The sequence below is a fragment of the Bombina bombina genome, chromosome 1, assembly GCF_027579735.1.
Source record: "Bombina bombina isolate aBomBom1 chromosome 1, aBomBom1.pri, whole genome shotgun sequence".
NCBI classification, from domain to species: domain Eukaryota; kingdom Metazoa; phylum Chordata; class Amphibia; order Anura; family Bombinatoridae; genus Bombina; species Bombina bombina.
Window position 1 is genome coordinate 495,856,328 of NC_069499.1, and position 13,666 is coordinate 495,869,993.

The window sequence follows — 13,666 nt, forward strand, 5'->3', positions numbered from 1 at the left end:
CATTCCATTGTAAACAGATTTATGCTATGTTATTTTTCTTTCCCTTTGAGGATCTTTTCAGCAATAAAGACAACACATCAAGAACTGTTGGCATTTGGATATTTTATATGGGTCGGTATAGAAAGTGTTAACACCACTTCTTTTTAAGCACAATTTTATTTTCAAGTTATATATATTTTGTGTATAATTCACATTGTGACACTTTATTTGCAAGATGACCTTGATACTTATGAAATTCTTAAATTCTAATGACTGGAATATCCAACTAAATTGGGAAAGTAGCTTTAGACGTATTCCTCGATCTAGAGATCTTTGTTGTTTATTGAGAAAAAATACAATGAGGAAGATATAGATAAAGTGATAGTGGAACTAGGTAATACAAATAGAACAGCGGTCCTGAAATATAAAGAAACACAATACCTTTGTAAATAGAGACAAGGTAGGTCCAATTATTTTAAATGACTGTGCACAAAATAGAAAATTAATTAATATAATAAAAAGACACTGAAATATCTTAAAAAGGGACAGTTGAGCCACATTGGTGTTGGGGCAACCACCTTAATGCCATAGGCAAGATGGAAATGCATTGGATATTTGAATTAAAAACTCATATTCCTGATGGACTCAAAGATTTTGAACTCTGTCATTTTTTTTAGTCTAAATTCCTTTTGATCAATTATTATATCTTCCCGCTTAGTGTATGGGCTAATTATTTTATGATTCTTCTATACTCCTGACTTTCGATTTTAGAATTTTTACTTCTAATTTTGTTAGATTATAGATATATAAGGGAAACAGAACTTTTAAAAGAATGAGTAGTGGTATAAGCATTAGCTTAGGACTATCTTAGTGATTATTTTGGAGGTTCGATTCCCATTCAACCTCTATAACAGTTTATAGCATTTTCTGTATTTTTATAGAACTTATAATTTATTTCGCTCATACATTAAAATGTTTTTTTTTTTAATCAATATTGATTTAATGAGAATTTGTATTATATATTTTATTTTGTATTTGAATTATATTGTATTTTGTATAGATGAGTGGTTAAATTGTTGAGTTTGTAAATATTTTCTCTCTCTTCACAACCAGTAGTTCGATCCCTGGGCATTCAAATTTTAATAAAGGGATGGATTACTGTGCTTTTACCACTATATAGTCACAAATTACACTGCATATTATTCTTTGTTTTTTTATGTGATGTATTTGTAGCTCATATTTATCTTGTATTATGAATGTTTCCACTTATGATCTACCTATTTCAATAACATTGAACTCACAGATTTGATTTTCTAAAGCTTACCGCTACGATCATAAATGGTTAAATGGTAGAATCACTAATATCCAATGAATAAACAACCTGGAATATAAATGGACATCAACAGTGAGCCAACGTCATTCTTAAAGCCGGAGGTTGTCGAGTGAAACGTACGTCAGAAACTATTGGACATTTGAACTCTGATGTCACTGGGAGGGTTGAGACTCCTTTGAACTGTATACCGCTTTCTGCTAGCGCTCGTTTGTTAGGCGTTTTATGCTGACTCGAATGTGGTTTGTTCATTTATGAAGTCCATTTAACCCGAATGACTTATGCAATAAATACTTTTATTCTAGTTTGGAGTTCTCACTAGTCCTCTTTTTTTATCCTACTAGGGTTGATTATATGGGTTTTTAAAAACTAAGAGCTAAGTCATAGCTCTTGTCTGTGTGAGTACGATTTAATCTATTCCGTTATTTGGATTTTATACAGTACTTCACTATTGTCTTCCTTTTTTCCCCCTCTTTCTCAAGGACACTTTCACAGAAGATTTCTGGACTGTATATTCTATTTTTGGGTGGACTTACACAGCACATTTCTTTGTATTTTGTATTTATTGTGTATGGTTACAGGATTATCACTTTTCACACTGAGATATTCTAAATGCAGACATAATTTAAACATTTTTTCTCTCTAACCGATAAATCCAGTTCTTAATATTGGGAGTGAGAAAGTATTAACAGAAGTATTGCTCATTCTCACCCACAATGTATTTTCATGCACAGCCAAGACAAAGAGAGAGATAAAGACAGAATCGTGCAAAAAGAATAAGAAATCATGGACAAAGAACCAAGTGGACAGAACCAGGCACTTCTCATACAGAAACACCTGGGTGGGAGTTTATATGCGGTCATCTTGAATGTGAAGGAATAGCTTGTTTTTCCCCTGACAATGTTCCCACCCTACTGTAAGAGGCAGTATTCTGTACAAATGGAAACATACTAAAAATGAAGAAATAAAAAATAATAATTTGAACCAATAAGGGGCTGAAGAGCTTGATAAGATTCACTAGAAACATCCAACAAAGGTTGCTCATGAAAGGCAGCCCATGCAGAGGCAAACTCTGTTAAAAGTTCTTAACATGAGAAGGTATAACCACATTACTCACTAGATAAGTAACAATGAACCTATATTGGCCAACCACAGTATGAAAAGAAAAAAGGACAGAACCAATCCAAAAATATAATAACCAGCTACCTAAAAGCAGCAAAGGCACATGAGCAAAACATCAGTACAACAAATAGTCCTTACGGCCTCAAGCACTTTATAAGTGAAACTAAATTAACTTACTTTCTTCTTTGAGGATATGGACAAAAATGTTGATTTGCCAATATGTACAAACACCTGTAAATTAAAACCGAAGGAGCTTCCTGAAAGCCATAAAAGCAGAGACTAAGACTTATACATTGCCTTTCACACTTTTGGGGACATACTATTCAGTTAGTGGTGAAGTATGCTGTTGCCATGCTGAAGGCTGCTTACCCTTTCTACATGTACCCCACCTCTTCTTGCTAGCTACATATTATACATCTCCTACTGAGCCTGTGCAAGAGTTTAGTGTATACATATGAGTCTGATTGGCTGATGGCTGTCACATGATAAAAAAGGTATACAGATGGAAATTTTGAATTTCTTAGAAAAATAGCTACGTTTATTTTAAATTCAGAGCAAGTGCCATTACTTTGTCTTTTTATTATATATTTAATTATGCAACTCTGATATGTTTAAATTTTCCTTTAATGCTTAAAACTTACCTTTTGTTCTTTATAGTGTTTAAACATATGCAGGCAATGCTCTACTATAAAAAGTAGATAAATTCCACCGAGAGCTACAAGTCCCTTCATAACACTGTCATACTCCTGCAAAAAAGTCTGATCCGACACATGTTCCACCTCGTCTGCATGCTTGTGAACGTGATCTGCTGTGCCATGATCGTGGCCTCCTTGAGACTGGTACAGTAAGGAAATAAAAAGATATTAGAACCTACATGACAGCATTTTAAGGTAACAGCATATTGGAAAGCTTATTTTAGTTTTTTTTTTTAAAAAAAAATAAGTTTTTTTCCCCCCTCACTACAGAAACATTCATTTTGTCATTTGAAATAGCTGTTATAGCCTGTTGAAACAATCTCCTATACTGAAAAATACGAATACTGCAGTATTATCTACAGAAAAGTCATGTAAACAAGCGGCAACACCAGAAATTAACATCCAAGTGGGGGTGGGACAGACAGATATAACCCAGACCATTTAAAAGTTTGTCTAGCTCCATGGAATAAAATGCACTCTTATCTACTTGACCGAGTACATTGTCCCGTTAATGTTTACCAGCCACATATTGGAAATTGTACCATCAGGATTATACTAGCAATTGAAAAGAAAAATGTCAGTAACCAAGTTTTTGAGAGATTGATAAATTAACCCTTTTTTAATGACAGGGTTAATTTGTCTACATTGGAACAACGTTCTGATGTAAACAAATTGAAATCCCACGTTCGTGAGATTTCAATGATGAGATCGGGTCCAGGGGGGCATCCCTATGAAGATAGGCACGCACACCATGACCCAATCCCATTCTGGAAGCACCGTTGCCTTCAGGAAAGCACAATTAGGACGGCATGGAACATCCTAACGGTGTTAAAAGGTTAAGGAGGCATGTGTGTATAAACAGAGATAAAGAGTTAGTGTATAAAGAGACACACAATCCCGGCTTTAGTCTTCAGACAACAAGGTTAGCCATGGCTATAATGTTAGCATAACAGTTTTGTTTTGTAGTTATCAGTTAAAGGTAATTAGGGGGATGTGTATGCAGCAGGGTGCATTTCACATTCTGAGAATTAGAAAAACATAATTTATGCTTACCTGATAAATTTATTTCTCTTGTAGTGTATCCAGTCCACGGATCATCCATTACTTATGGGATATTCTCCTTCCCAACAGGAAGTTGCAAGAGGATCACCCACAGCAGAGCTGCTATATAGCTCCTCCCCTCACTGTCATAGCCAGTCATTCGACCGAAACAAGACAAGAAAGGAGAAACCATAGGGTGCAGTGGTGACTGTAGTTTAATTAAAATTTAGACCTGCCTTGAAAGGACAGGGCGGGCCGTGGACTGGATACACTACAAGAAAAATAAATTTATCAGGTAAGCATAAATTATGTTTTCTCTTGTTAAGTGTATCCAGTCCACGGATCATCCATTACTTATGGGATACCAATACCAAAGCTAAAGTACACGGATGATGGGAGGGACAAGGCAGGATTAAACGGAAGGAACCACTGCCTGAAGAACCTTTCTCCCAAAAACAGCCTCCAAAGAAGTAAAAGTATCAAATTTGTAAAATTTTGAAAAGGTGTGAAGCTAAGACCAAGTCGCAGCCTTGCAAATCTGTTCAACAGAGGCCTCATTTTAAAAGGCCCAGGTGGAAGCCACAGCTCTAGTAGAATGAGCTGTAATCCTTTCAGGGGGCTGCTGTCCAGCAGTCTCATAGGCTAAGCGAATTACGCTCCGAAGCCAAAAGGAAAGAGGTTGCTGAAGCTTTTTGACCTCTGCTCTGTCCAGAGTAAACGACAAACAGGGAAGATGTTTGGCGAAAATCTTTAGTAGCTTGTAAGTAAAACTTCAAGGCACGGACTACGTCCAGATTATGTAAGAGACGTTCCTTCTTCGAAGAAGGATTAGGACACAATGATGGAACAACAATCTCTTGATTGATATTCTTGTTAGAAACCACCTTAGGCAAAAACCCAGGTTTGGTACGCAGAACTACCTTATCTGCATGAAAAATCAGATAAGGAGAATCACATTGTAAGGCAGATAGCTCAGAGACTCTTCGAGCCGAGGAAATAGCCATCAAAAACAGAACTTTCCAAGATAAAAGTTTAATATCAATGGAATGAAGGGGTTCAAACGGAACTCCTTGAAGAACTTTAAGAACCAAGTTTAAGCTCCACGGGGGAGCAACAGTTTTAAACACAGGCTTAATTCTAACCAAAGCCTGGACGTCTGGAACCTCTGCCAGACGCTTGTGCAAAAGAATAGACAGAGCAGAAATCTGTCCTTTTAAAGAACTAGCTGATAATCCTTTGTCCAAACCCTCTTGGAGAAAGGACAATATCCTAGGAATCCTAACCTTACTCCATGAGTAATTCTTGGATTCACACCAATAAAGATATTTACGCCATATCTTATGGTAGATTTTCCTGGTGACAGGCTTTCGTGCATGTATTAAGGCATCAATGACTGACTCGGCGAAGCCACACCTTGATAGGATCAAGCGTTCAAATCTAATTTCTATGAGATTGTATTAGAAGGTCCTGCCTCAGAGGCAGAGTCCATGGTGGAAAGGATGACATGTCCACTAGGTCTGCATACCAGGTCCTGCGTGGCCACGCATGCGCTATCAGAATCACCGATGCTCTCTCCTGCTTGATTTTGGCAATCAGTCGAGGGAGCAGAGGAAACGGTGGAAACACATAAGCCAGGTTGAAGAACCAAGGAGCTGCTAGAGCATCTATCAGCGTCTCTCCCGGGTCCCTGGACCTGGATCCGTAACAAGGAAGCTTGGTGTTCTGGCGAGACGCCATGAGATCCAGTTCTGGTTTGCCCCAACGATGGATCAGTTGAGCAAACACCTCCGGATGGAGTTCCCACTCCCCCGGATGAAAAATCTGACGACTTAGAAAATCCGCCTCCCAGTTCTCTACGCCTGGGATGTGGATCGCTGACAGATGGCAAGAGTGAGACTCTGCCCAGCGAATTATCTTTGAGACTTCTAACATCGCTAGGGAACTCCTGGTTCCCCCTTGATGGTTGATGTAAGCCAAAGTCGTGATGTTGTCCGACTGAAATCTGATGAACCTCAGGGTTGCTAACTGAGGCCAAGCTAGAAGAGCATTGAATATTGCTCTTAACTCCAGAATATTTATTGGGAGGAGTTTCTCCTCCTGAGTCCACGATCCCTGAGCCTTCAGGGAGTTCCAGACTGCGCCCCAACCTAGAAGGCTGGCATCTGTTGTTACAATCGTCTAATCTGGCCTGCGAAAGGTCATACCGATGGACAGATGGACCCGAGATAGCCACCAGAGAAGAGAATCTCTGGTCTCTTGATCCAGATTTAGTAGAGGGGACAAATCTGAGTAATCCCCATTCCACTGACTTAGCATGCATAATTGCAGCGGTCTGAGATGCAGGCGCGCAAATGGCACCATGTCCATTGCCGCTACCATTAAGCCGATTACTTCCATGCACTGAGCCACTGACGGACATGGAATGGAATGAAGGACACGGCAAGCATTTAGAAGTTTTGATAACCTGGACTCTGTCAGGTAAATTTTCATCTCTACAGAATCTATAAGAGTCCCTAGGAAGGTGACTCTTGTGAGTGGGGATAGAGAACTCTTTTCCATGTTCACTTTCCACCCATGCGACCTCAGAAATGCCAGAACTATCTCTGTATGAGACTTGGCAATTTGAAAGCTTGACGCCTATATCAGGATGTCGTCTAGATACGGAGCCACCGCTATGCCTCGCGGTCTTAGAACCGCCAGAAGTGAGCCCAGAACCTTTGTAAAGATTCTCTGGGCTGTGGCCAACCCGAAGGGAAGAGCTACAAATTGGTAATGCCTGTCTAGAAAGGCAAACCTTAGGAACCGATGATGATCTTTGTGAATCGGTATGTGAAGGTAGGCATCCTTTAAGTCCACTGTGGTCATGTACTGACCCTCTTGGATCATGGGTAGGATGGTCCGAATAGTTTCCATTTTGAATGATGGAACTCTGAGGAATTTGTTTAATATCTTTAGATCCAAGATTGGTCTGAAGGTTCCCTCTTTCTTGGGAACCACAAACAGATTTGAATAAAACCCCTGTCCCGTCCGCGGAACTGGATGGATCACTCCCATTACTAGGAGGTCTTGCACACAGCTTAGGAATGCCTCTTTCTTTATCTGGTTTGCTGATAACCTTGAAAGATGAAATCTCCCTTGTGGAGGAGAAGTTTTGAAGTCCAGAAGATATCCCTGAGATATGATCTCCAACGCCCAGGGATCCTGAACATCTCTTGCCCACGCCTGGGCGAAGAGAGAAAGTCTGCCCCCCACTAGATTTCCAGATAGGGGGCCGTTCCATCATGCTGTCTTGGGGGCAGCAGCAGGTTTTCTGGCCTGCTTGTCCTTGTTTCAGGCCTGGTTAGGTTTCCAGGCCTGTCTGGAATGAGCAACAGTTCCCTCTTGTTTGGAAGCGGAGGAAGTTGATGCTGCTCCTGCCTTGAAATTTTGAAAGGCACGAAAATTAGACTGTTTGGCCTTTGATTTGGCCCTGTCCTGAGGAAGGGTATGATCCTTGCCTCCAGTAATGTCAGCAATAATTTCCTTCAAGCCAGGCCCGAATAAGGTCTGCCCCTTGAAAGGAATGTTGAGTAACTTAGACTTTGAAGTCACGTCAGCTGACCAGGATTTAAGCCATAGCGCCCTACGCGCCTGGATGGCGAATCCGGAATTCTTAGCCGTTAGTTTAGTCAAATGAACAATGGCATCAGAAACAAATGAGTTAGCTAGCTTAAGCGTTCTAAGCTTGTCAATAATTTCCTCCAATGGAGCTGTATGGATGGCCTCTTCCAGGGCCTCAAACCAGAATGCCGCCGCAGCAGTGACAGGCGCAATGCATGCAAGGGGCTGCAAAATAAAACCTTGTTGAATAAACATTTTTTTAAGGTAACCCTCTAATTTTTTATCCATTGGATCTGAAAAAGCACAACTGTCCTCAACCGGGATAGTGGTACGCTTTGCTAAAGTAGAAACTGCTCCCTCCACCTTAGGGACCGTATGCCATAAGTCCCGTGTAGTGGCGTCTATTGGAAACATTTTTCTAAATATAGGCGGTGGGGAAAAGGGCACACCGGGTCTATCCCACTCCTTGCTAATAATTTCTGTAAGCCTTTTAGGTATAGGAAAAACGTCAGTACACACCGGCACAGCATAGTATCTATCCAGCCTACACAATTTCTCTGGAATTGCAACTGTGTTACAGTCATTCAGAGCAGCTAATACCTCCCCAGCAATACACAGAGGCTCTCAAGCTTAAATTTAAAATTAGAAATCTCTGAATCAGGTTTCCCAGAGTCAGAGATGTCACCCACAGAATGAAGCTCTCCGTCCTCATGTTCTGCATACTGTGACGCAGTATCAGACATGGCTCTTACAGCATTTGCGCGCTCTGTATCGCGCTTGCCTCTTAATTCAGGCAATCTAGATAATACCTCTGACAGGGTATTATTCATGATTGCAGCCATGTCCTGCAAGATAATCGCTATGGGCGTCCCTGATGTAATTGGCGCCATATTAGCGTGCGTCCCCTGAGCGGGAGGCGAAGGGTCCGACACGTGGGGAGAGTTAGTCGGCATAACTTCCCCCTCGACAGAACCCTCTGGTGACAATTCTTTTATAGATAAAGACTGATCTTTACTGTTTAAGGTGAAATCAATACATTTAGTACACATTCTCCTATGGGGCTCCACCATGGCTTTTAAACATAATGAACAAGTATCCTCTGTTTCAGACATGTTTGTACAGACTAGCAATGAGACTAGCAAGCTTGGAAAACACTTTAAAGCAAGTTAACAAGCAATATAAAAAACGTTACTGTGCCTTTAAGAGAAACAAATTGACAAAATTTGAAATAACAGTGAAAAAAGTCAGTTACACTAACAAAATTTTTACAGTGTATGTAACAAGTCAGCAGAGCATTGCACCCACTTGCAAATGGATGATTAACCCCTTAATAAAAAAAACAGAATAATAAATGACAAAAATGTTTTTTAAACACAGTCACAACAACTGCCACAGTCTACTGTGATTGTTACCCTCCTCAAACACGACTTTGAAGCCTTTTGAGCCCTTCAGAGATGTCCTGTATCATGCAGAGGGAAGCTGAATGTCTCTGTCAGTATTTTTAACTGCACAGAAAGGCACTAAAATAGGCCCTTCCCACTCATATTGCAACAGTGGAAAGCTTCAGGAAACTGTTTCTAGGCAAAATTCAAGCCAGCCATGTGGAAAAAACTAGGCCCCAATAAGTTTTATCACCAAACATATATAAAAAAACGATTAAACATGCCAGCAAACGTTTTAAAATACACTTTTATAAGAGTATGTATCTCTATTAATAAGCCTGATACCAGTCGCTATCACTGCATTTAAGGCTTTACTTACATTAATCCGGTATCAGCAGCATTTTCTAGCAAATTCCATCCCTAGAAAAATATTTTAACTGCACATACCTTATTGCAGGAAAACCTGCACGCTATTCCCCCTCTGAAGTTACCTCACTCCTCAGAATATGTGAGAACAGCAAAGGATCTTAGTTACTTCTGCTAAGATCATAGAAAACGCAGGCAGATTCTTCTTCCAAATACTGCCTGAGATAAACAGTACACTCCGGTACCATTTAAAAATAACAAACTTTTGATTGAAGAAATAAACTAAGTATAAAACACCACAGTCCTCTTACGACCTCCATCTTAGTTGAGAGTTGCAAGAGAATGACTGGATATGACAGTGAGGGGAGGAGCTATATAACAGCTCTGCTGTGGGTGATCCTCTTGCAACTTCCTGTTGGGAAGGAGAATATCCCATAAGTAATGGATGATCCGTGGACTGGATACACTTAACAAGAGAAATCACAATTTTCTAAGCTACATTACATGATAAAGGGGTCACAAATCATTACAGTATATTGCAAAGTTGTTTTATTACACATAACTAAAGATTTTATATAGAAAAATCAAGGTATTTAGTGTCCATTTAAGAACAATGGATTGTGCAAAACAGTTAATTCAAATTAAAAAAAAACTAAAGGATTAATTTCACATTCAATACTCTGCAATTGTTAGAAGTCATTGTAAACACATTAAAGGGAAACTAGTTTTGCAGTTCAGTGTTCTTTAAAGGACTTACACGCACTTCCTGTTAGGTTCAAATCTCCAAATATATTTTTTTTTCAGGCAAAACTAATTTTAGCATGGTCAAACAGTGCTCCTCCGTGTATATCAGAAGATGTTTAGAATTCATTGTCTCCTTAAACAGTGCGCAAACTACAAATTGTACAGCTTTAAAACAGAGCATAAATCGCTAGTTCTGTAGCATAAAAACCAACAACAACAAAAAATATGTATGGATCTTTAAAATGTAGAAGTGATAGCATTCAGCTAATCCAGAAAGCTTTATTTAACTGTTAGAACAGCTCTTAGAATTCAAGGACATTCCAGTCCACCCAGTCTAATCCAATAAAAGCTGGTTCTTATGGCTCTGTAATGCTATAACTTGTATACTGTACATTAAAAGCACAGTAAATACCTTGAGCTTTTAAAATAAAAAGGTTTTGGCTCCTCCAAATTAGGTGGTGGGTGGAGTCTATTGAAAAACAATTGCATCAAACAAGATGTTAATGTCTTAAAGTTTACACATGGCAGATGTTATTCTATAGCAAGGCAACAAATGGCTTTACGGTCCCTTTAAAAACCCTTAGCAGCAGTATTCCAAACTGCCAAAGAATGCCTAGGTTTTTTTTTGCACAACATTATTTTGGTCTGTCAGTCATGGACATGCAAAGTTCACATTTAAGCAAGACCACTTCTAGTTAAAGGGATAGTCTAGTTCAAAATAAACTTTCATGATTCAGATAGGGCGTCTGTTCCCAAGCTGTAAGCCGCGCCTCCCCAGGGGGACGCCAGAGCTCTTAAGAGGAGGCGCGGGAACAGGAGTAGAAGTGTTTTTTTTTTTTTTTTAAATTCTATTTAATGTGCATTAATGTTTCATAAACTCCCCAGCGAACAGCACAGTGATAAGGAGACTGAGCGCCTCCTGAGGATCATTGCCGTAAGTACAGACGGCCAAGAAGTGTGCTCTGATGATACTTGTGACTGCATCCCTTATTGTGACCCACCGGACACGCACTGTGCTTGCTTTAACTATGATAGCCCTCAACTGATGCATGTGCTGGCTGTTCCAACTGTAGAATAAGATTTTGCCTCACAGCTATATAGATATATTTATATATTCATTATATGAATATTATGTCTATATTTTACAGTGGGAACAGCCAGAACGTGCATCCATGTACCAGCTGAGGGCCATCCTAATTACAGCAAGCACAGTACTGAAGTAACGCATAAGCAGTTATAAATAATTAATATTCAGATGTTCTGACAAGATTTTGTGTGTGCGCTTGTACATGTGTGATTGTGCATGTATGCTTGTGCATGTGCTTGCGTGTGGGGGGGGGGGGGGCACTCAACTTTAAAGTTTTCACCAAAGGGGGTTCAATGTGCAAGACTTTGAAAACCTCTGAGATAGGGCATGTCATTTTAAACAATTTTCCAATTTACTTTTATCACCACTTTTGCTTTGTTCTCTTTATTATTATTATCGGTTATTTGTAGAGCGCCAAAAGATTCCGCAGCGCTTCTCTTGGTATTCTTAGTTGAAAGCTAAACCTAGGAGGATCATATGCTAATTTCTAAGCCCTTGAAGGCTACCTCTTCTCTCAGGGCATTGTGACAGTTTTTCACAAGAGTGTTAGTTCATGTGTGTCATAGATAACACTGTGCTCATGCACGTGGAGTTCAGGTGAGCCAGAAAAGAACTGAAATAAGGGGGCAGTTTGCAGAGGCTTAGATACAAGACAATCAAAGAGGAAAAATATTTATATAACTGTTGGTTATGCAAAACTAAGGAATGGGTAATAAAGGGATTATCTATCTTTTAAAACAATACAAATTCTGGTGTAGACTGTCCCTTTAATAAAAATTGTTAACACATAATTTATGCTTACCTGATAAATGTATTTATTTCCGAATATGGCGAGTCCACGGAAACAATTACTAGTGGGAATATCCCTCCCGGCCAGCCAGGAGGAGGCAAAGAGCACCACAGCAAAGTTGCTATATATGTCACTTCCCTTATCCATAACCTCCAGTCATTCAGCCGAAGGGAAAATGGAAAAAGATAACACAAAAGGTGTAGAGGTTTTAGTTAAAAATAACTTGTCTTAAAGGGTGAGCCGTGGACTCACCATATGCGGAAAGAAATTTATCAGGTAAGCATAAATTATGTTTTCTTTCCTAAGATATGGTGAGTCCACAAAATCATCAATTACTAGTAGGAACCAATACCCAATCTAGAAGACCCAGATGATAAGGGAGGGACATGACAGTTAACCTAAACAGAAGGCACCACTGCATGAAGAACCTGTCTCCCAAAACAAGCCTATGCTGAAGCAAAAGTATAAAATTTGTAAAATTTAGAAAAAGTATGCAAAGTTGACCAAGTCGCAGCCTTACAAAGTTGACCTACAGAAGCTCCATTTTTGAAAGCCCAAGAAGATGAAACAGCCCTCGTGGAATGAGCCATGATTCTCTCAGGAGGCTGCTGACCAACAGTCTCATATGCCAAGCGAATAACACTCCTAAACCAACAAGAAAGAGAAGTAGCCGTAGCTTTCTTACCCTTACACTTCCCAGAAAAGACAACAAATAAAGAAGACTGGCAACAATTCTTAGTCGTCTACAAATAATATTTCAATGCACAACAAACACTCCTTATGAGAAGGACACAAAGAAGGAACAAGAATCTCTTGATTAATATTCTTATCAGAAACAACCTTGTGAAGAAAACCCAAGGCAGTACGCAGAACTACCTTATCAAAGTGAAAAATAAGAAAAGGCGATTCATACTGTAAGGCTGAAAGCTCCGAAACTCTTCGAGCTGAAGAAATAGCCACCAGAAACAAAACCTTCCAAGATAACATCTTAATATCCAAAGTATGCATAGGTTCAAACGGAGCAAGTTGAATGACTCCAAGAACAAAACTAAGACTCCAAGGTGGAGTAGTAGACTTAATAAACACAGGCCGAATTCTAACCAAGGCCTGAAAAAAAGAATTAACATCTGGCACATCCGCCAGGCGCTTGTGCAATAAAATAGATAAAGCAGAAATTTGACTCTTCAGGGTACTAGAAGATAAACCTTTCTCCAAACCGTCCTGGACAAAAGACAAAATCCTAGGAATCCTAACTCTACTCCACGAGTAGCCTTTGGATTCACACCAATACAAATATTTACGCCAAATCTTAGAATAAATCTTACTAGTCACAGGCTTACGAGCCTGAATCATAGTCTCAATGACTGACTCAGAAAAACTACACTTAGAAAGAATTGAGCGTCCAATCTCCAAGCAGTCAGCTTCAGAGAAACGAGATTTGGATGAAGGAAGGGACCCTGCAGAAGCAGGTCCTTCCTTAATGGAAGACGCCAAGGTGGAAGGGAAGACATTTCCACCAGATCTGCAAAC

At 39.6% G+C, this 13,666-nt stretch overlaps 1 protein-coding gene across 4 annotated transcripts in view; it reads right to left on the reverse strand.

The window, feature by feature from the left end:
- The window catches only part of SLC39A10 (solute carrier family 39 member 10), a 237,460-nt gene that overhangs the window by 47,125 nt on the left and 176,669 nt on the right, over positions 1–13,666 (reverse strand). For all 4 annotated transcript variants that reach the window (XM_053698576.1, XM_053698574.1, XM_053698575.1 and 1 more), the window contains exon 5: positions 3,073–3,267. In XM_053698576.1, coding sequence (XP_053554551.1) covers positions 3,073–3,267 — 195 coding nt within the window. The remainder of the gene's footprint in view (positions 1–3,072; positions 3,268–13,666) is intronic.